This window comes from Passer domesticus, chromosome 2 (assembly GCF_036417665.1).
Source record: "Passer domesticus isolate bPasDom1 chromosome 2, bPasDom1.hap1, whole genome shotgun sequence".
Classification (NCBI taxonomy): Eukaryota; Metazoa; Chordata; class Aves; order Passeriformes; family Passeridae; genus Passer; species Passer domesticus.
In genome coordinates this window covers 63,771,191-63,794,531 of record NC_087475.1, presented here as the reverse complement: position 1 = coordinate 63,794,531, position 23,341 = coordinate 63,771,191, and the positions used below count along the sequence as shown (strand labels likewise).

Genomic DNA, 23,341 nt, shown 5'->3' with positions numbered 1-23,341 from the left:
GTCTTGGAGGGCATTGAGTGGATTCCTTTCAGCTTAACAGGAAAACTAACTGTAGGAATGGCCATAATACATTCCACTGGCTATTGGGCCCTCAGTCTAAAAACCTGGGCTGGAACCAGGTGGATGTGAAACCCTTGGTGGGCAAGAGCCCCAGCATCACCCACTTGATGCTACAGCCTCGCTGCCCTACAGCCATGCTGGGGCTGGGCACCGTCCTCGGTTCCATCACCGCAGTGATCCTGCTCTGCTCTGCTCTGAGGTGACTGGGAACTGGGGCCCCTGCCTATGCCCATGCAGGCAACCCAGGGAAGCAAGGCAGGAGGCGAGGCAGGGACCAGTTTTACTGTTGGACGGTCAAAGCTTCCCCCGCTTTGATCCTCTCCAACCAAGGAACAGGCCGCGGAGGTGGCAGCTTGCAGTGTTCCCTAATGCAGTTCCCATTCTCCGGAGGAAGAGGAAATTAATCCTCACGAGCCAAGGAAGGGGAGCCCAGCCCTTCCCAGGGCTGGCAGGAGGCACAGTCTCATGTTGAGACAAATTCTTCAGGCAGAGCAGAGGGAGGCCTATAAGGAGTGTGAGCATTCCAAAGCACTCTGTAATGTTCCTAATAACCCAAAGTACTTAAAAATCTACTTCAGTACTTACTGTCAGAATAATTTATTAGCAAGAAGCATGTTTTGCTGTAAGGCAGACAGTTAACAGAGGAAATTCTGTAATTCTCAGTCAGGAGGCCAAATTATTACTGATAGTTAGTACCTGCAATTAAAATGATTGTTCTGAAATGAATGAGTCTCACAATGCATATGGAAATTTCATACAATGTATAAAATATATAACTTTTACATTTCTTGAGTAAATACTTTGCAGTTTTTATGTAAGAAACAACCATCCTAGAGTTGATTTGCAAAATAATCACTGAAGGAGATGTCCATTATTCTATGGTTCTCCCTGGTAAGCAGACAAGCAGGGCAGAGTCCATAGAGTCCATAGGGTGAGAAAGTAACCCCATTTCCATTGCTCCTGTTGGTCAAGATAAAGTCCCTACTTCATAATTCCAGTAAAAATTAAGGTAGGGTTATACTGACAAACAGAGCCTACAGAAATTTTTGAGCCTCTGGAAGAATCTGTAGAATGTAGTAAGACAGAAATAAAGCCAGGCTTCCAAGCCTTCAGCCTTACAAGGGATTCCAAGTTTCACAGAAAGTTTTGTAAGAAAAATCTTCTTTTTTTAAAAAAGTAATTATAAATAAAGGTAGAATCTTAACACCTCCCGAAGCAGAGAATAGCAGCATCATTCACTGCTGTGTAGTTATTGAATGTGTATGATATTTGACTTAATTTACTTCTCTGGGTACCCAGGCCACCTATGATATTTAAGGGACTTTTCAATTTCAGCTGTTCCTATGAAGGTACAGATTTCACTGATTTTGATACCAGAAAACTTGAAGGGGCCTTAAATCTGACCCTGTTTTTTTCCTTGCTTCTACTTCAAGCAGATGAGCACTGCCAATGGATTATGGAAACAAGAAGGTTTCAGTGGGTGGACTATGGCACACTTTTTATTCATATTTGGATAGTGTAGATTATCCAGTCACAGCCCTGCTATCCAGTTCCAAGCTTCCCCAAAACCTAAAAGAAACAAAAAGAATCTGCAACCTACAGATGCATCTTAAGACATGATTCCCCTTTAAGGACTTTAAGAAGGGCAGCAAAGACAAGATGCATGGAAGAACTGGGAAAGGGCTGTTTACCTATCCTACCATCAAGAACAGAAAAAGATTTAAGGTATTTGCACTGGAGAGCTCAGCAGAGGAGTGAACAGAAAGTCTTCGGACATCTGCTAAAACAAACAGTCAGAGGTCAGATTCAAAGCAGGAAACAGATGGGAATCAAAAGATTCTGGGCACAACTCTTTGTTCTGGTTATGCGTTACCCAACCCTTCAAAACTAGCAACACTAGACTGCAGTTTCAGTGGCTGTTTCAATGTCACCCTTGTAGGGTAGTCATCTAAGAGACGGGCACCTGAAAAGATTTGGGCTATTCCACTGGTACAGATCATCCTATCTAAGAAACATCAGGACACTGGTGGTTGATTAGCTTCTGTAGTCCTAGGAGCTTCTCAGTGAAGATTAACAAAACCTCTACGCTGGCAATCTTCACAGGTATGTAGGTGCCAGTGAGATGCACACAGAAAAATGCTTTTATGCCTGCCTCCAGAAGCTGAGGAAAAGCAAAGCTAATCTTTGTCTTCATTAATTCAGATGGGCTGCATGTGAGGAAGCACACAGCGCAGCAAGGCAAGTACCACAAAACTAAACAGCTCTGCTGCTATGGTAGGAAGTGTGTATGAGAGACAAGATTGGTCTCCAAACCATTTGGCTAGCACTGACTATCCCAATGGTTTTGTGTGCATTATACTGAGAAGCAAAAGCCACTTTCAAGAACAGAGATAGTTGCTGGTGATTATTTACCTACCATTTCCTAGAAGACTCCCTTGATGATTGTATTTGAAGAAGTACGGCTTATTTCTGCCATTTTCTAGCCCAGAATTTATAAATCCATTCCCTCAATCCATACCCCAAGCAAATAAGACACCATTGTATTATTATTCTGATCTACCACCAATGAACTTTCAGTATAACTTTTTAATGTGTTAAAAATGATCAGCCACCCAGTTACTTTCGCAGAAAATACAAGCAGCATTTTTTCGCCAGGAGCTTCTAAATTAAAAAGACCTTCAGGTAATGCTGTAAAACATTTAAGACATCATAAATAAACTTATTCTAAAATTCACTTTCCAAACAATAAATAAAACTCTTCCTTATTTGAAAGTGCAAACAGGCTGTAGTATAAAAAGTACGAAGCCAGATTGCAGGAGGTGCTTAATTATTCAGTAATGACCAAGACACAGTTTCTTGCTTTGGTGCTGCTGGTCATCCAGCGATTTGGTTTTCTGGATCCCATCTAAAGAAAAAAAACATGCATGGAGCATTAATACAAGAGCAAGCATAGCCTAATACTCAACATGGACAGGGACACTGGAATAACACTGCGGGTGGGAATAGGGTGGAGATTGTCTTCTTCCCCTTACAGAGGAACATGCAATAGTCATAGCTAACAGGAATACACCACGTAAAGAGAGGAACTTAAACCAGTGCAGTATTGAAAATGCAGGCACACCACATTAAAGAAAACTGTTAGAGAAATGAGCCCTGTTAAAAGTTGTCAAACAAAGTACCCCAGGATTAATCTTTCTCCAGCTGGGTCTAAAAACCATTAGAGAGAGAGGAACAAACAAGCCCTAACATTTTGCAGTGATTACTGATGCCATAAACACTACTCTGAGCCCTTCCCTCCCCCGCTTTCCCCAGCCCACAAGGAAGTAGCTAACAAAACGACTTCTCCACTAATCTATCTCAGTACATGTTAGGAATTTGATCGGAATACGTGGCTATTTGTGTGCCACAAGAACTACCTTCAGTCTTTCTTATGCTCCTAACATGGTACTCAATGCATCTTCACACTGCATCTTCATGCTTGAAGCACAAAAATTATTTATCTGCCATTTTCCATGTTGTTTCCCCGCCTGGATGAGTAACATTTTAAGGACTGGTAGCTGACAGTAGACACCTATGGTGGATCTCTTTTGTAGCACAAAAAGGCTTCAAAGAAAGACTTATCTAAACTGTTTTGAAAAGATGACAGCTTCCTTGCCGTGTATGTCAACAAGGGGTGTATGTCAACAAGGATTTTGTGACTCGGAGTCCAGCCCAAAACTGAAAAATAATGGTGCTCTTTATAGAACTCAATCTAAAAATCTTTCTAGAATGGAATTTAAAACATGATAAAGTAGTCTAAAATGATCTATGAGCCAAAGAGCATGTTGCTGACCTTCACAGTGGCATTACTAGATTTTGTAATGTGTGTCAATGCCAAGGATTTTGTTCCAAGTTAGTTCACCTATTGCAGTTAGTTATTACTATAACAGTTAGCTCATCTATTCAAAAACCTCAGAAAACTTTTCACAGCAAAAATTAACTCACTGAAAGCAAGACTAATTAAGACAAAACAATCTCAGAGGGAATCAGGTTGGTTTTAAAATGTGATCTCACTTATTGACTGCAGTCATAAAATGAATTAATGAAAAAATACTTACTTTCCCTGGCTGTAGGGTCATGGAATTCAAATGCATTAGTGTGCAATGGACTTAACTGCCACTGGTAAAAGAAGAAGAAAATGTTTACTTTTTCCAGAAGACAGAATAAGGAGCTAAGTGAGACAGGAAAAGTACCCTACAGACCTTCACTGAGAGGCATGACTTGTGAGGTGGGGAATCAAGGACTCCCTCTTGAACACTCTTGCTTTGAGGACAAATAACTATTACAGACATGCAGACGTTAACTCCCTTGAAGCTGCTCACACTGACAGTGCTGCTGCAGTTTGTCATGGAGAGTGCCCTGACTGCAGGTGCACTTGACCACATTTGAAACCCACCACAGCTCTTTTGGGAGCTCCTGGAAGGGCCAACAAAATCACACAGCGACCTCCCAAATCAGCTGTCATGGTGTGACAGGGGAGGCACAGACAGAACTTCACCATGTGAAGAGACCACCTCCAACAACAGTGAGTTAGAGAAATCCTCCATGCAGATAGAGAAAACAGAGGGTCTTGGCCCCATCCTCTGGCACATGGCACAGCACTGCTCCCCAGAACTGTGGCAGAGCAACCTCTCAATCCCACTCATCTGACTAAATGATATCATGATATCAATTCCACTCATCTGACTAATCTAAGCTCAGCACTCCTCTATGCTGGCTGCAGATGACTGCTCACTTTACTCTCCCATCAATGCTGCCCCCAGTTTTTACAATACAGTACATTTAGACACTTACTGTAAATCTGCTTACACCCTCAAGTTCACCAAACTTCATATAAGATATATCTGCTTTCTTTTTTCCAGCATCATCATCTCCTGCATAGATCTGCTTGATACCAGCTCCTTTAATTAAAGGGACACATTCATCACATGGACATTTTGTTACAAATATCATGCTTCTCTCATCTGGCTTTATTTCTCGACACCTACGAGCAGTCAGAAAACAGAATTTCAGAGTTTGTATTTTGGTAGTTTTCAATTGTTACAAATTTGATACCTCAAAAAGCAAGCAAAGAAGTGTTATTTACTCTCAGAAGCAACTTATTCCTAATCAAGTGCACAAGTACACAATGCAATTTGATTTGGTATCACTATCTGTGAACCACACCCATCCCATGTCTCCACACCCATTATTGTTGGAAGCTTCACCAACTGCCACACTTCCTCATTCTGGGTTATAGCACGGTCTAGCAAGAACCAGAGCCAGTGGCTTGTATCTGAAGGAGCCAAGATCCTTTAAAACCCAAGTTCTTATAAGAAATCTCAAGGAGCTAACTGTGCCAATATACATCCAGCTTCTATATAACAGGCATAAAAAAGACTGTGACTGCAATCCACAGTTCATCACGTTGACATCACACATTGTCCTAGTTTGGGCTGGAATACAGTTAATTTCTTCTCAGCAGCTGGTGCAGTGCTGTCCTCTGGATTTAGTATGAGAATAATGTTGAAAACACACTGATGTTTTAGTTGTTGCTAAGTAATGCTTAGTCTGAATCAAGTGCTTTGATTCATATTCTGGCAGTGAGCAGCTGCACAAGAAGCAGGAAGGTTGACCCAAACTGGACCAAAGGATATTCCATGATAGTGTTCCAGTATATCAACTGGGGGAGTTACCTAGAAGGGACACTGATCAGTTTGGGGACAGGGCAGGGCATTGATCAGTACCTGGTGAGCAATTGTATTGTGCATTACTTGTTTTTACCTTGGTTTTTATTTTTATTATTATCTGCTATTATGAATAATTTTTAATTTGTTCCAATTATTCAACTGTTTTTGTCTCAACCTACAAGTTTTACTTTTGATTCTTCTCCCCATTCCACTGGGGTGGGGGGATGAGCAAGAGGCTGCCTGGTGTGTATCTTCCCCCCTGGGCTTAAACCACAACACACATTTATGATGGAATTGTTTCCAAACCATCTCATTCTTCTCTGTGGTAAAAATAAACCCATTACCTGAATGTCAGGGCATTCTGCTCCGCATGGATAATGTATCTGAACTTTCTGATTTCCCGATCTTTTTGCTTATCATCCATGTGTGGAAAATCAGCATATTCGGATCCAACAGGAAAGGCATTGTAACCACAGCCTACAAAATACATTGCTCCTGTTCCATCACAGCCTCTCTGCAACAGTAAACAAAGCATCAAATTTGGAGGTATTTTAACTGAGTTCTAAGTAAAAATACAGTGGAATGTATAGTTCTGCATTATCTGACAGCTCAGCTCTTGCCAACTGCTCCATGCCTGTATGAAGCTTTTCCACTGAGCCCTGTAGGAGCTGCACAGGTAAAGTGTAACATCTCTGTTACCTGCACCAGGCATTTGAGGCTTTCCTTTTGGCAACTAATACTGACAGCAGGGACAAGAAGTCTGAAGGATTTAGACCTTAACAACCTACACGATTAAATACAGCTGGAGCTCATCCCTAATGTGCCAGAGATGGTGTTTTGCCTGTAGTTAAGACTCGTGACCAGTGGCTGATACGAGGCAATTGGCGATTGAAATAAGCAAAAGAAACAAAATAGCCAGAAGCAGCTGATGACTGGAGTGTTAAAAACAAATTAAGCGTATGTTGCAGCTGCATGAAGAATGAGACCTCCTGGGATTGGTAACATGCATAAGCAGAGATACAAAGAACAAAAACTTTCTGTTTGGGTAGGAAAAAGCACGGTAATAATATTAATAGAAAAATACAGCTTTGATGTAAAAAGGAATGTGCTAAAGCCCATGCAGCATTTAACTGCAACAAGTATCTTCAGGAGACTGTCAGGCTATAACTGCACTGAGACCTCTCCCAAAAAGAGCTGCCAGAGGGGCCATGCAGGGCTCATGCTGCCGGATCAGCAGCTGTGGGAACACCTTGGAGCCAGGCTACCTGGAATAACTGACAATGACTGGGGAAGCAGGTGCACTGAAAATCCAGACAGAGACACTGTTGTAGTTACTAAAATAATTTATACTTCTCCTTCATCTTAAAGCATAACACTGAAGCAGTCATTAACTTAGTTACTAAAGCTGTGTGTGTATGAAAAACAGAAGTGTATAAAGTTAAAGGAAAATAGCAAGTGCAAAGCCAGTGTATGAATTGTGAGTACAAGAAAAAGTAACTTTTTCAATACTTACTGATTTTTCCTCTGCCCAAATAATAGCTCCAACTCCCGTTTTATGATCCTCTAAAATACATAACATTTTAGGAGTAAATAACAAATAAAGCACTTCTGAGTTACCTATACATTAACACATGACATCCTAGAGTAAGGAATAATATTTATTGTTGCTTTGTGAACAGGAGGAAAGAAATGCAGAAAGATTAAAAGCTTGTCAATCATATGAGTCTACCGTAAATGCTGGATGTGCTCTTACTGCAAGGCAGTCATTTGAGATTTTGCTGTGTGCATTTGTTCACAAATGAAATGAAGCACCCAACATATGGATAAGAAAATGTGCGCCAAGAATATGTGTGGACAGGTTCACTAATGTGAGACAGCTAACTGATAGAAACCTTCTTGTTTCCTACTTAATTTAATTACCTAATTTCTGCTATTCTTTAAGTTTATGCTTCTGTGATCTGAAGTCCTATTAAAATTAGTCCTATTTTATACCAAATTCAGAGACAAAATATTAACAATTGGATTTTGGGGGTGTAGTCTATCACCACCATAGGAAAACTGGTACAGAGCTTTCCTTATATGACTTGGATGGTTTTTATGGCACTTGAAAATCTTCCCCAGTAGCTACTGATGAGAATCTTGAGCATATCAAGGAGAAAAACATTTCAGGCTTCCACTGATTAATATTGCAGAACACACTGTTTCCATGAATAATTTCCATCATCCTCAGTATCACTACCATATGCAATAACTCAAAGAGGGCCTTTCCTGCCAAACATGTACTTTATCAAAGCTGTCTTCATCTACATTCTGCATATTTATTAGACAATGATGAAGAGATTATGATAATGAATGTCTAAACCAGTACAGAAAACATCCTATGTTCTTGCTCCCTTTATATCCACCTATATAATAGTGTAAAGTACCTTAATATGTGTGTGAGCTATTTATTTTAATTTCATTACAGTGCAACAAAAGTTGGCTCAAGTCCAGGCTGAATACTACAGCTAAACCTGAATTTTGCTGCCCCAAGAGTGAGAACTCAAGCTTGGTCATTCCATCTTGTTCTGTATAACAGAAGCTGTACAAAGAACTCATAACTGGTTCCATGAAACTTCTGAATTACATCTAAAAAATGTCATTTCTGCAATTTTTGGAGACAAAATTTACTGAGGGTACCTGACTTAATAGGTTGGGTTTGTTGGGGGATTGGGTTTGGTTTAAGCTTTGTACATGTACTATTTGTTTGTTTTCAATGGTTTAAAAAAAGCAACTATCATATCTAGAGTACAAAAACATCTCTACAGAGTACCATCAAGTTTTAAATTCTCTGTTCTCTGGAAGAACTTATCACTTTCCTGCATTGGTAGCCAGACAGAATAAAGAAGCTAACAGAAGTCATCTCTATCAAGAGAGAATCAATAACTATCTTTCTACCTCAGAAGTCTGGACATAAAGCTCCAGCATCTGTGCAAAGAAAACCCCCACCAGACATATAAGCACTTCCACTAATAACATTAGGTCTAGAAGACTTAATATAATGGTACTTAATGTCCTACTAAAAGATATTATTCCACTGCTTTTTTCTAAAGTGTACCTAATCTGCTTGAAATATTGACATTTATTTGATAACAGAAGCATCTTGTGAGACCTCAGTAATGAGAGCCTCAGAGCTTGGATAATTTAAATGTCATTCTGTTCTATTTTCAGTTGGGCGTTGGACACATGGGCAGGGCAGGGTTTGCCAGCACTGTATGTGAAACACCTGCACTGATTTCCTCATGGAAAGCTTTCGCACACAATACTGTGTGCCTCTGTGGAGTCTTTACTATCATTGTTGCACTCATTTCACACGTGTAGGAATGGCATTGAGCAGCTCGCTCAAGGAAATATTTGGAAGAATAAGACTGAAGTTGGGAACTTGCTCTACTGATGAGACCCCGTGGTTCCTGCGCGCGGTAACGACTCACCTGTCCGATAGGCGAGCAGCCTGGCTTGTATCATACAGTGCCTCGCCACGTCCTGGGGCAAACACTGCTCGTCTGCTTCGCTTGCTCGTTGGGATCCACTCCTGTAAAACCCAAAGCATCCGAAGGCAGGCACGCTGGCAGCCACTGACGCCAAGACCAAGACAAGATCTTTCATGTTCTCTCTAAGGTTGCTGAAGTACGGGTTTTCACAGAGGTTCTCCAGTCCTATTGTCATCAAGATTTGCTTGTGCATTTCCTCACTGGAAATTAGAAATAAACTTTCATACTCTTTTATTCTTTCTTGTCTACATGCAGTATAAAAGTCAGTGTTATAGCCAGGCTGTGATTTTGCTATTTTCTGAATAAAATCATACTTGGCGGAAGTTTCTTCAATAAACTGCACCATGTAGCACACCAAAGGCTGGAGCAACACACACACACGAGCACGACTGTTTGATTTCAGTCTTTCCACTGCTTTGGCATCCAGCTTTGCATCCTCAGTGCTTGTTGGATTGGATACCTCGTTCTGCAAGCTGATTTCAGGATCTCCAGGCCAGTAAGAAATCCTGTTCACCCCGGCTGGAAGAGAAGATAATGCAGCAGAAGGAACCATGCAAGTGCAATGGAACATAAAGTTCATATTTAACACACTACTGTCTAACCCTGGTTTTACGTCTTTAAGGCCCCAAGTCCTGCCTAAGGGGTATCTAGACAACAAAAACGCTGGTAGACACAAGTATCGAGGGTTATTCAACTTGATAATCAGACTACAGATAAAAATTTGAGTTACCCAAGTTCTCAGATCTTTGTGACTGCCTAATTCTGCATCTCACATCCAACAGATAAATTAGCAACACACAAAAAGAAGTTAGCACTGACAGACATTGCTGCTGAGATTAAAAATCATGTATGTGCAGAAGGAAACCCTTATTTCTGCATAAAACCACACTCTTCCCTGGTGTCAGTGACAAGCAAAGAGAAAGCAAGCTAAAATACATCCATCTAGGCCTAGTCATCAGGCTTAGGGTTGCTCTGGCAGAGTGCAAAACCAGCGTCAGAACCTGGCAGTGCATCCCAGCCAAGAGACAAAGCACCACAACTTATAATGGTTGCACATTACAGAGAAACAGGTTCTTGGCAGCAAACCCCAGTTTCTTGACCATCAGCTCCAGGAAATGTACATTCATTTTTTCCTTATGGAAAACATCAATGCAGGCTACACAAATCAAGGATTGGCATTCACAGCTGGGACAGTCCAAAGAGAAAACAGGCTTTCTGCCTTCAATCACAAGTGTAACATTTACTCCTACTCTACTACAGTCATTGCTTACCATTTACAATCATTTTTAAACACGTTGAACATGGTTTTCTGGAAAAATAAAGATCACAGTTTTTAAGTCTTGATCCATGTTTAATGAGTGCAATCTGGCCAGCATGCAAGTCTGTACTGGAGCAATGAAGACCAATAATCTTCATATTTTTCACCACAACCAGACCACTCTTCTTCACCTACAGAAAAAGGCATTACTATTATTTTACTTTTTTTCAATGTTGATTCCATAAAAATGTTACACCTCTTCCCTGGATAACAGTAAACAACCAGCAGCAGAGCACAGAGCTCTTCAGTAAAAATGAATCATTAAACAATCTGCACTTTCCTAAGCATTTTTTCTTGTTTTGTTTTCACATGTGTCTGTTAATATCAGGGTGCCATGTCTCTGTCAAACTCCAAAGAGGGACGTGTCACAAATTCCTGATTTTTTTCTGGTCATTTCTTTGCCCGTAACAAAATCCAGAAGCAGCACAGAAAATTCTGTCAATTACAGCTGAAACCTTCTCTGAATCAGCCAGCATCTGGAAATGCTCATTAATTTAATTTCTGTCTTAAGCCTGACTATCCTGGGAACCAATAGCTTCTCTAGCTTTATTTCTGTCTCTTCATTTATGTAATGAATCCTGGTTCTAAACAATCTTCCATGGAAGAAGTCTGATACCACAGACAAGAGCTATTACATCTGGATTCCCACGTATTGTGAAAAAACTGGATACAAACTAGTTTGATGAAGCTGGTGAAATAGATCTCTTTATGCAATCCAGCTGCTACTGAACAGTTGCCTCAGATCTTTAAATTACTCAACTGCTGTGTGGTTACAGAAATGAGACTTCACTAAAGCCCTACATACAAGCCAAGTGCCATTTCTAACTGAATTACTAAATTTCAAACAGCTTTTGAAGGCTGTAGGTGCTGCTCAGCTATCCCTCCTTTGGATCTAGCTTGGCACATAGCCAGCTCTGAAAATGAGGCCTAATTGTCACTCAGATTATTTTCCTATCTTTTCTTGCCCTGGCTGATACCTGTGCTATGGATCTTAGCACATGGGTATGCTCTGCACAATGCAGTCATCATTTAAAGAGCCCAGTAACAGCTCTGATCACAACAGGAAACATCCTGCTCCAGGTCAGTCTGAAAATGCCTCTTCCATTTGAAGAGTAACTGGTTACAGTTTAGAAGACCCACTCTCAAGGGCAGTTTCTTTTCTTTTGTCACAAAAGCAGTTACCTACAAGTTCTTGACCAGCAAACATTTCAAGTACTTGTGTACACCTCCACTGCATAGAAGAACTGTTCATCTACAGTCATGAATATTGTAACTCTAAAAGAGTCTCTCTACACCAGCAACCACATTGACTTTACACACAGGGTACATACCACACCTCCTTTCTTGTGCTTTTTAAAACACCTGCCATTTTGTAGTGCTTGCTTCACCTCTTGGGGCATGTATCCTGCCTTTCAAAGCTTTTCAGAAAGAACATGCTATTTAGACATTTTGCTGTTTTTCTCCCACTACTGGATTTTTTTCTACTTCTAAGAAATATTTGAAAAAAGTTTATTACATTTGGTTGGGGTTTTTTTGTGGTTTTTTTTTTGTTTGTTTGTTTTTTGTTTTTTTTTTTTTAATCTGGGCTATGTGTCATCTAAAGAGCAGTTGGGTTAAATTCACTGAAGGAGCTCTTCAGAAAGACCAATTAACAATAAGCACAGACATTTCACCTGGGATTTTTTCTGCTGCTCAGCTGAGGGAAAGAGCTCCATCCAGAGACTTAATAAAGTAAAAAGATTGACCTTAGAAAGTCTTGGCATTTGACCTGTTTTGAAGAAAAAAAGATAAATATTTGTTAGAGAATATTTAGAAAGAAACTCCATATTGCTGAATATTATTTTTCAAGTCTTTTATACCACAGCTGCTACAGAAGCTGGTTTTGGTCTTTCAGCAGCTACATCCACACTATCCTTTTCAGGGTAGTCATTGCCAACTCAGGTTGCTCACATCTAGGTGCAGAGATCAGATTTGTGCAACAAGAGGAACTGGTGAAACTTTCTCTGAAATTCAGTGAGTTTGTTCGACTCAGAGGTGTAGAGCAGAAATCACAGATCAGATCCTCAGATCCCACACAACTTAATGTGCTCAAATGATTCACAGATGCTTAGAGAAATCTGAGACAGCTTCTAATTCAGCTTCAGGCTCACCACAGAAGAGAGCAAAAATATCCAGGCACACACATCATGATCTGACACCGATGGCCACAGAAGAGTGGACGAGTCATTGTGAAACCTTCCAGTTCCATCGGTTCCGGAGATCCTGCTTTGGGATTCTTACAGTCTGCTTAGATTTTGGCTAGGTTTTTTACAAAAATCTAAACCTTTTGCTCAGGCTGTCTTCTGACTTCTGACAAAATATCCAAATGCAAAAATCCCTTCTCAGAGCACCACCTTGTGCTGTGCTTCTACTCAAAATCTGGAAGTTGTCCTGTGAGGGCCAGCACAACTCAGCATTACTGAGTGGCCCACAAAGGAAAAAGGAGGAAGCACTGTGCTGCTCAGTAAAGCTTGCACTGTTCCAGATGTAAAGCTGTCTTGCTTCACACTTGGCAAGAAGTTTATTAAGTCTTTGAAATATCTCCAGTCCCCATTTCAGGGGTGCTTACAGAGAGCTGTAATGAGCACATATTCCTCTGCAGGTTTCACACGTGCTGTCTGACAACAGTATTATTTCTGTATTTTCCCACAAATGTCACAGTTTTTGCAAAGGAGGTAACAGCAGTGGCAAGAATGGAGGAGAATAGAGAAAAACATTCTTTAAGTAGGTCTAGCAGCTTGGAAGAGATATAATCAGATTCTAAGATTACCTGGTTGGGGGAGAGGGTTAGTTTAATGGCATGTCTCTGAACCCAAACAATTAGAACAACACATAAACATATGCAATCCATGACTGAAACACCATTTTCAGACAGTATTTTTTCACACATAAGTGTGTTTTGGAAAACAAATATAGGCCTGTCAGCAGCACAAGCTGATGCCACATTGTCCACTGTTCCTGAGGCTGCCCAGCTCTGCTACCCCACTTGTCACAAGCACTGCAAGGGGCACCTGGTTAGCACAGAAATTTGTGTGCTAGGAACGTGCATGGCAAGCAGCACACACCAAGATCTGTTGTCACTTGCACTAAAAGCAAACTGTAAGTCTACAAGCCACGCCTGAAGAAGCAGAATCTGTTTTGTTAAATGGGCACTTGAGTTCATTCTCATTACAGCCCCTGTTCACTCCTGTCACAGCACACACATGTACAGTTGCCAAGTGGCAAGGTAAAACAAACAGTGCAATTTATACCAATGCACACACACCCCTTTGTGTTTTCTAAAATGGCCTACAACGTGGCACACAGAGTAGATTTAAAACTGTATGCACCACAAAAAAGTTTTAATTACTCTTTGTTTTCTTGTACCTAATCCAAATGTGACCTGTCAAACGTATGGGAAACAAACTGAAGAACACCCTGACATGAATTTATAACGAGAAGCAGGAAATTCTTATGAAGAAGGAAAGACCTTTAGTTACAGCTATTATATCTGTGTGTTTCCATCTTCACTCACTTAGGTAGTTAAACACTCCCTTAGGTTCAACAGGGTGAAGAGAAGGCTGGTTAAAATGGACTGGAAAAAAGGCAGAAGATGCCTTGCAGAATTAAAAGCAACTACAGAAGACTGGGGAAATACAGGAATCAGGCTCTCTGCTACTGAGAGCAAAGCCACATGTAAAAGGAGTGCTCTTTGCAGGTGCTTCAGGCCCACTCCACACAAAGGTAGGATTTTATTGCTCCTGGTTATGGATCTTGCTTCAGTGAGGCGAGGCATGCTCCAGGGAAAGCGTGTGTGGAGGCTGGTGCCAAAAACCCTGCTGCACCTGGAAGCAAACAGGAGCAGGGCACAGCCTACTCGGACATGGCTCAGATCCAGGATTATGTCCTGCTTATAACGCAGGAGTTCCTAGTCCAAAGTCTGACAGGCTTCTAACAAGTGCTTGTCACCAAGGAGGAAGCTACCAGTGACATCACTCTGCTACCTGGGAAAAGGAAACTAAAACCCATTTTCAGACTTAATAAATTTTGCTTGGTTGGAAGCAGGGTTTCCATAAAAACAGGATGAAACAAAAGTCATATACCCACCCAGGAGAGCTGGCTGCCCTGCCACGGTGCTCAGTCTGAAAACCATATGTACACCACATCTATATGCACACAGCACTCCCGTGGGACACAGCAGTGGGATCTGTGGAATCTACCAGCATCTGATTCTCCTGGGCACCCCTAGCCCTGTGAGAAAGTTGCTTTCTACCAAACCCATACCATGGGCCTGCTGTGGGGTTAGTGAGAACTCCCCTCAGAAGGCGAGCATTTTCCTGCACACTGCATTGTATGCACATTAAATATACCTGGTATAGGGCAAGAAATCTCTGTAATGGGGTGGAAGGGGGGGGCAAAATACAAGCTTATGTTATCAAAAGGCCCCCATGGAGAAGGGTGTTGTCAAGGAGTGGGGGAGGACAGAGGAAAAAAAAAAATTTTTTTATTTGATTTACAGATATAGGTTTAAAGATACTACACAGAGAAGTATTTATATTTTATGTATATGTGCACACACTGTATATATAGTATATATGTACACACACACACACTATATATAGAGTATTAAACATAGTATATATTATAGTGCATATATATGTAAAGTATCTATATACTTACGTACTAGAGATATGCTACCTATATTTATATATGTATATATATATATATGTAAGTATATAGATACTTTATAAATACAAACACATACGTAGATATATGTATGTTTGTGCATATATACACCTTGTTGCCAGTCTGTGACGATCAGGAGCGCTCTGTGGAGCATCAGAAGGCGCGGGCTCTCTGAACAGCCCCGGGATGAGGCGGGAAGTGTCCCCTGAGGAGAGGACACACCGGGCAGGGACCCGCTGGGTGAGGCGAGACCCGCCAGGGGCCGGGCAGCGCACACGCCCCTCACACCCGCCCGGCCCGGCCCGGCCCGGCGTCAGCGCCGCGGCTCCCTCACGGCGGGCCAGGCCCGGCCCGCCCTCCTTCCCACCCCCGCGGCCCGGCTCACCGGCCATGCTGTCGGTCTGCGTGCTCGCCGCTTTCACCCGCGGCCCCGCCGCCGCCTCCTCCGCGCCGTGCATGGGTACGGGTACGGGTACGGGTACGGGTACGGGTATGGTTATGGGTGCCGGTGCCGGAGCCGGAGCCGAGCCGCAGCCCCCCCGCGCCGGCCCGCACCGCCCCCGGGCGGCACCGCCCCCATGGCCGCCCCGGGGCGGGGCCGGTCGCACGGCAACGGCCGCTGACGGGCGGGCCCTCCGACCAATGGGGAGCGCGAACGGCGCGGAGGGCGGGGCCCGGAGGGGCGGGGCGGTGGCTCCCAGCGGGATCCGCGCTCTGTAGCGGGAAGTTAACGGGGACACGGGGACACGGGGACACGGGGTGGGCTGCCTTGGAAGCGACCCGCAAGGATCAACCAGTCAGCTTCTGGCTCGGCACAGGACCACCCCCAAGAGTCACACCAGGCGCCTGAGAGCACTCCAGACGCTTCTGGAGCTCTCCCAGCTTCCAGTGCCCAGCCACTCTCTGAGCGAGGAACCTTTCCCTGATCTCCGACCTGAACCTCCCCTGACACAGCTTCAGGCCATTCCCGGGTCCTGTCAGCGGTCACCACGGAGAGCAGTGCCTGCCCCCTCCCCTCCCGGGAAGCTGTCGGTGCCATGAGCGCTCCTCCCGGCTCTCCTCCAGGCTCTCCTCCGGGTTCTCCTCCCGGCTCTCCTCCCGGCTCTCCTCCGGGTTCTCCTCCCGGCTCTCCTCCCGGCTCTCCTCCCGGCTCTCCTCCCGGCTCTCCTCCGGGTTCTCCTCCCGGCTCTCCTCCCGGCTCTCCTCCGGGCTCTCCTCCAGGCTCTCCTCCCGGCGGAGCAGCCCAGCGGCCTCAGCCGCTCCTCGCACGGCCTCCCCTCAGGGCCCGTCACCGCACTCGTAGCTCTCTGACGGACCCTCCCTAATAGAAACACGGAAGAAGACTCTCAAAATATTCTGGAAGGGATCCGCCAAGGTCATCAAGTCCAACTGTTGCTTGAACGGGATTCCCAGGAAGTGATTTTCCGCGGGAGGCGGCTCAGCTGCCAGTGGGGCAGGTGGGGCGAAGAGCAGAGCCTCAGCTCTGTGCTGCTGTGAGGGGCCTGGGGCTGTGCTCTGCCATTCGGCTTCCACCGGAGGAGTCGGGAGGGACCGGCCTTCATCAATAAGCTCTGCTGGGCACCGTGGTCTGTATAAACCAAGGCATCTGCCTGTGACCTCTGGGCTTTTCCATCAGAGCCTCTGGGGTGGTGTTTAATGTCCCTGGCATTAATGTTTAATTTTTTCTAAATATCAGGGTATGTAAAAGCTTCTCTGTGGATACATTTTTGGAGGTATATCCATAAACTGCTGTCATGTATAAAAACCCAAACAATTAGTCAGTGAATTCCTGACCTAAAGCAATGCAGAATTTTTTGAGTCTCAAATCAAGTCAATTGAAGCCTAAAAACTGGATAAGAGCATGAATTAGGTTATAAATAGTTTCTTTCTAAGGATCCTTTTGTTTAATGTATGGCCTAAAATTAATTTATTTGCTGTGCATGCATTTCATGACTATCTCAGATGAATTTTTCTTCTGTTTGGAAAAATTCCCTTCTAGACAGCCTCTTTATGAAAGACTACAAAAATGATCTGTGCATTTTCATGTACCAATCTCTCAAATGTGACCAGACCATTGCTGAATTCTGTGTTAAAATAGACTGCATCAAGCCAAAGGGTAACACCTTTCCGTACGTTTTTCTCGTGGTATCCCAAAACCAAACCGAGACTTGCAATAAGTCTCTCTGCTCTGTCACATCTTGAAGTGGGTTTTTTTCTCCCTCCCTGTGTTACAGAAACTTCTTTTTTCACAAGTAGCTTGCTGATTCAGGTGCAGTGTTTGACTTGTGTGCTCCAGGATTTCCGTTCAGAGCTGGGCATGGAGGTGGGCTGTTTGAGGGTCAGTGAGCCTGAAATCAGTGGAAATCAAATTTACAGCAACATTCATCTCTAACTTGCAGTCACCTCTTTGTGGTGTAGTTGTTTTCATAAGAGGAAGCAGCATGATAGAAGAGAAAGAAAGAGAAAAAGAAAGAAAGAAAGAGAGAAAGAAAGAAATCCCATTTTACAATGGCTTTTAATCTAATTATGATCTTGAATTTGAAAGCTCCCACTGACTGAATTGGGACTAAAGGATTTGCTGCTTCTATTTGCCTTCCACCAAAAGCTGCAGGTAAAAAGCTAGAGGGCAGCAGACAACAGCATCTCTGTGGAGCATGAAGAGGGTACTCATTCACTCCAGAACCAAGAGAAATCATGTCATTCCCCAAAATTTCTTGAAGGGAAAATGGCACCAACCCTACTACAGAAATCATCCCTGCCTAGGGACTAGGTGGGCTTCTTTTGGCAATATTACAGTGGAGAAGAGGATGGTAGTAATGAGGAAAAGTGGGTCTTAGTCTTGCTGTTCCTTTATATACAAGGTGGGTTTCAGCTTGGCGAAGATTATTTTTTTTTTCTTCAGCAACCCTGCCATGGCTCTCATATCTTCCCCTCCAAGCTGTGTCTTCTTCCTCGACTTTTTGCCGTGACTTTGCAGCATCTGGGTGCTTAGTTTTGCTAACTTTTGGTCCTTGCACTGCATCACATTTCCTCCCACACCTTTTTCTTGTAGTCACTAAATATCCCGATTTTCTGGCTTTTGGGATTTTTGTCAGGCGCCCTTCATTTGATCATATCTCCTTTCCAGAGCGTTTGTAAGCCTTTCTTTTCAGGGTCGCGAGATTTCGTTTCCCTTCCCGAAAGGAAATGAAATTTCCTTTCGGGAAGGGAAACGAAATCTCGCGGTTTCAATGGGAATCAATGGGGCAATCTTTGGACCAAGTCCCAGCACTTGACAGCATCCCATGCCTTTTGGTGGGTTTCAGCTTGGCGAAGATTTTTTTTTTCTTTTTTCCAGTATCCATGCCATGGCTCTCATATCTTCCCCTGCAAGTCGTGTCTTCCTCTGCGACTTTTTGCCGTGACTTTGCAGCATCTGTGAGCTTAGTTTTGGCATCTTTTGGTCCTTTGCACTGCACATCATATAATCCTAGCCCATTTTCTAGTAGTCACTAAATTTGAAAATTTTTTTTTTTTTCTTCAGCAACCATGCCATGGCTCTCATATCTTCCCCTCCACGTTGTGTCTTCTTCCTCGACTTTTTGCCATGACTTTTCAGCATCTGGGTGCTTAGTTTTGCTAACTTTTGCTCCTTGCACTGCACCACATTTCCTCCCACACCTTTTTCTTGTAGTCACTAAATATCCCGATTTTCTGGCTTTTGGGATTTTTGTCAGCCGCCCTTCATTTGGTCATATCTCTTTTCCAGGGCATTTGTAAGCCTTTCTTTTCAGGGTCGCGAGATTTCGTTTCCCTTCCCGAAAGGAAATTTCATTTCCTTTCGGGAAGGGAAACGAAATCTCGCGGTTTCAATGGGAATCAATGGGACAATTCAGGGCAATTCAGTCTTTCCAGTTAACCAGCATGTTGCCCTCTGAGCTTCAATTTTTATAATTTACAGATTGGCAAGAGTTTCTGGATGGGCCTTTTCTCCTTGAAAGAGACCTGCTGAAAAAACCTACTGCTTCTCTCAACAGCTGCAGTTTGTTCCTGCATCTGTGTCTTACAAACCAAATTCATTCAAGTGATTGATTTCTTAACACCCCTTTCCTCTCACCCCCTTTTTCTTTACTAAGCAGACCAGTTTGCTTGGCTGCGTTTGCTTGGATGTGCCATTTGAAGTGTCCCAGAAGGCTCTCATTGCTGATATGTTGTGTTTTGATCTGACAGATGGGAGAAAACAAAAGCTCTCTCTGCCACAATGTCCTTTGGAAGTTGTCATACCCCTAGTGTTCTCATACCTCTGGTATGTTCCCGTTTGTGCAGGTACCTTCTGACACACAGCTATGAAGCTGTGTGATCATCTTGGCTGATGACTTTCAGGATTTTATCCTTTGCAATAATTTGATAGCCATTTGGTATAGCAACATTGCTCACTGTTTAAATTTACTGAGATGTTTACTTGGCTTTTATGGTGCTTCTTGTACTGCTGTTAGTAAATTTTTACACCCTCATCTTCATGGTATCGGCAGACTGAAAATCTCATTCCCCATCTTTTGGGGTTGATTTTCTGAGAAAACTTATTCCTGCATTGCAGTTACCTACTTTGCAGTATTCTTCTGTGTCTGTGATTTTAAAAACTGCAGGTTTTAGATCCTGGATCCAGGTTTCCTGCACTGCCATCAACTCTCTTAAGGTAGATGACTTCACACCTACCTCAAAATTCTAGCTGAAGTATAATGATAAACAGTGAAGCTGTTAATCTGTTTAAAGACTAGTAAGAGGAACTTACAGTGCTTATTCTTGGGGGTTTGGATCTTTATTAATCTCTAGGAGTTCAACTTTGACCTTTGTTTTGCCTTCTGGATTTAAAAACAAACCCTCTTCTCTTATAAAGTTTGTTTTTTTTTTTTTTTTTTTTTTTTTTTTTTTTTTGTGAGCTGTTAAGCATCTGTAACATCCAGGTCCATCAGTTCATGTAGGAAATACCTGGTATTTGTTAGTACCATGCAAATACAACAAGGTGCTCTTTTTATCTCTTAACACCCCTTGTATAAATGACCTTGGAAGGACGTGCTTGCTTTATAAAGCAGCATGCTAAGTACATGCAGTGGAAAGTTGGAGCGTGTGGTGGCAGGAGTGTGATTTGTGATGGCTGCGCTGCTGAGCAGGGAAACCTGCCCTGAGCAGGAGCCCCTCCAGGAGCCTCTGTCTTTATCATTCACTGCCTTTTCCACTGCTTTGTAAAACAGCAATATTAGGAATCATGTAAAATTCAGTTTGACAACAGTGAAGGCAGCATCTGCCAACTCTATGTCATGGAGGCAACAAAAATAATTTTTCAAATTCTCTGCCTGTCTGTCTCCTGCTGTAGACGTTGTAGCCCCCAGTTCCTGCTTTGTGAAGGGGAGTGCAGTGTCCTGCCATGTTGGTGGTGCATGGCACCACTGAGACTTTTTTTATGAGCAGTTTTTTCCTCACTGGTCACTGAAAGCAGCCAGTGAAGAATCTTTCTTCCTTCCTCCAAGCAGGGCCAGGTTTGTGTAGCCAGCCTGGCAGTGATTGCTTCTGCAGTTACCTACAGATATTGCAGTCAAACACTCTCCTGCTGATACCTCCTGGTAACAACAGCCACTGAGGCACAGCAGAGGTGTTGTGTGGGGTGGTGAGTGAACATCCTTTGGCTGCACCAGGGTTGCTCCCAAATGGCATCAAGCACTATCAGGATCCTTTGTAGCTCAGCGCCACAAAGGATCCTGATAGTGCTTGATGCCATTTCACTTTGAGTTTGCTCCACTGGCTTCAACAGGAGTGTGAGGTCCTGGTCACTCCACACCACCCTGCCCTGTGGCTCTGTGACCCAAACTCATTCATGGTCCAGCTTGCCTGAACACAGGTGTGGGATTTTGTTCCCTGTCATTTGTGCAATAAAGCTCTGTTTTAAAGGTTCTATTGTGTAAATATCCCAAAGACAGCCCAGCACAAAACCAGCACCCTTTCTGCTCTTCCAGTCTGCAAGCTCACAGAGGCAGTTTCTTCTAAGGTTGTCCTTTTTGACATGCATCAGTTGCAATGCAGTGATGTGTGCTGTCAAATGGTCTAACTTGGATATTTCTCCCTTTATGTAACAGAAATTACCTGTCAATGTTTTCTTACTGGCATGTGTTTCCTTTGACAGCCTTGTCACATGTTTGGTTGACAAGAAGGCAAGAAATCAATTTTGTTTCTTTTTTTCTTTATTTAGAAATAAATGCATTATTCCTAGAGCCCAGACTCAAATGTAATACATTTGACATTTCCACATAGAGGCATATTACTCCTCACACACTGCACTTCACAAAGCAAGAGGTGTCTGAGAAGAAGGAAACCAAATGAAAGTGTGGACTCTGGCTCTTACCAGTTCCTGATGAGCTGTAGTTTCTCACCAACAGCTGTAAAATGGACTGAAGACCAAATCAGTTAGTGAAAGGATAATATATAAGGAGGGAAGTGTTTATGGCAAATAAATGGGTCTGGGTGAATCCCATATGTGTGGTAGGGGGCTTCTGCTCCATGAGATCAACTCCTGCTGCTTTTTAATGTTTTTCTTTGCCCTTCTCAGGCTTGTCTCAGCCAAGGCTATTTTCAGCCATGTTCACCCTTCCCTGCTTCTTTCTAGTCCCCAAGCTCTGCAGGAGAGGTCTCCCTTCACAACAGACAGCATGGGAAGGAGCAAACATTTCTTTGTTCTGAATCTGTCCCTTCTGTGTCTTTGTGGTAACTTCTTAGAGGCCAGAAAATTTGCCTACACTCTGTAGAAGCAGCTTCCCTTGTCTCAGCTGCCTTATCTCCCAGGCTTGCTCTGGAGGAGCAGAATGCTGTGGGCAGGTGGATGAGATGATTCCCTAGCACAGATACGGCTTGTCCAGGTCAGTCCAGCAGGCTCAGCTGAGGTCTCTTGGAATTTATAAAGAGGTAATGCCTACAAGCCTCAAATGAAGTCCAGGGCTGGGAATGCTGCCTGACTTGGCAGAATTGAAACCTTTGAATAAGAGAATGTTCCCTATGCTGTGCTCAGCCGCTGTAGGAGAGGGGGAAACAGCCTCTCTCCACATTCCTCCTCTTCTGTGGTTGTGGACAGCTTGTGCTTCCACAGTTGTTCAAAACACAACTTGTCTTTGGGGTGTATTTGCGCAGCACAGACAAAAAGCAGACCTATACTCAAATTAGGGAACTGATTTCCTTGTTAATGGGGAAAATTTGTTGCACAGGAGCCACACATTTGTTGGGCATATGCTTCCCTGTATAATCAGTTTAGCTGCAAGCTGGGCAGTGGTGGTATCCTTGATTTATAGCAGACGCCAGGTCATTTTTGTTGCTTTCAAGGTTTCCTGACATTGTTTTGCAACTTCTGCAAAGCTTCAGAGAGCAGAAACATTACACAGAATTACACAGAGTGCTCTGAGCTGAAAGGCACCCAACAAGGATCATCGAGTCTAACCCTTAAGTGAATGGCCCAAAGAGGGATTGAAGCCACTTGCAGAGTCCTGTTGTGTTTGGATACCCCTGATACAACAACAGTTTTATGGAACTGTCACAGGCTCTGTGAGATGACACCACAGTTGAGAGCACTGACACAGAGCTGACTTGCTTTTGTTGTGGTGAAATGCTGCTCCTTGTCACACGGGATGATGTTAAATAAGTTCTGGAGGGGAAAAAAGGTTACTTTTCCTTTTCCTTTAGCTGCCTTTTCTCTCTTACTCTGGCCAGGGTAGCTGTCACCTCTGATAAAGCAAACTACACCAGCCTCCACAGGGATTTGATTAATCGTGTTGCAACAATACACTGGTGGTGCTTCTCCCATTTCAGGTAAATACACTCTTCCATCTAGCTTGCATTCCTGTCCCTTCATACTGGTTTTCGTGGTTGCCAGATGATGCATCTCAGGCTGGTTCACTGTGCTGAGTTTGGGCTCTTTGCTAAGGACAGTGGTATTTGTTGGAGTCTCAGGTTTAGGCCGCCTGACTTCAGCCCACACTGAAGGTTGACTTTTGGACACATCC

The 23,341-nt window shown here is 43.3% G+C and overlaps 1 protein-coding gene and 1 long non-coding RNA gene across 10 annotated transcripts in view; one reads left to right on the top strand and one right to left on the bottom strand.

The window, feature by feature from the left end:
- Positions 1-641: 641 nt before the first annotated feature.
- Positions 642-15,912, bottom strand: CDADC1 (cytidine and dCMP deaminase domain containing 1). Its single transcript, XM_064408801.1, has 9 exons — positions 15,706-15,912; positions 12,290-12,384; positions 10,570-10,747; positions 9,239-9,817; positions 7,282-7,331; positions 6,113-6,282; positions 4,894-5,083; positions 4,158-4,218; positions 642-2,965 (listed from the first exon to the last, which is right to left on the bottom strand). Exons 1-9 carry the CDS (start codon positions 15,776-15,778, stop codon positions 2,892-2,894), a joined length of 1,470 nt encoding a protein of 489 aa, XP_064264871.1. The 5' UTR covers positions 15,779-15,912; the 3' UTR covers positions 642-2,891.
- Positions 15,913-16,507: 595 nt separating this feature from the next.
- The window catches only part of LOC135294037 (uncharacterized), a 30,107-nt gene continuing 23,273 nt past the window's right edge, over positions 16,508-23,341 (top strand). For all 9 annotated transcript variants that reach the window (XR_010356143.1, XR_010356147.1, XR_010356145.1 and 6 more), the window contains exon 1: positions 16,508-23,147. This is a non-coding gene — a long non-coding RNA (uncharacterized LOC135294037). The remainder of the gene's footprint in view (positions 23,148-23,341) is intronic.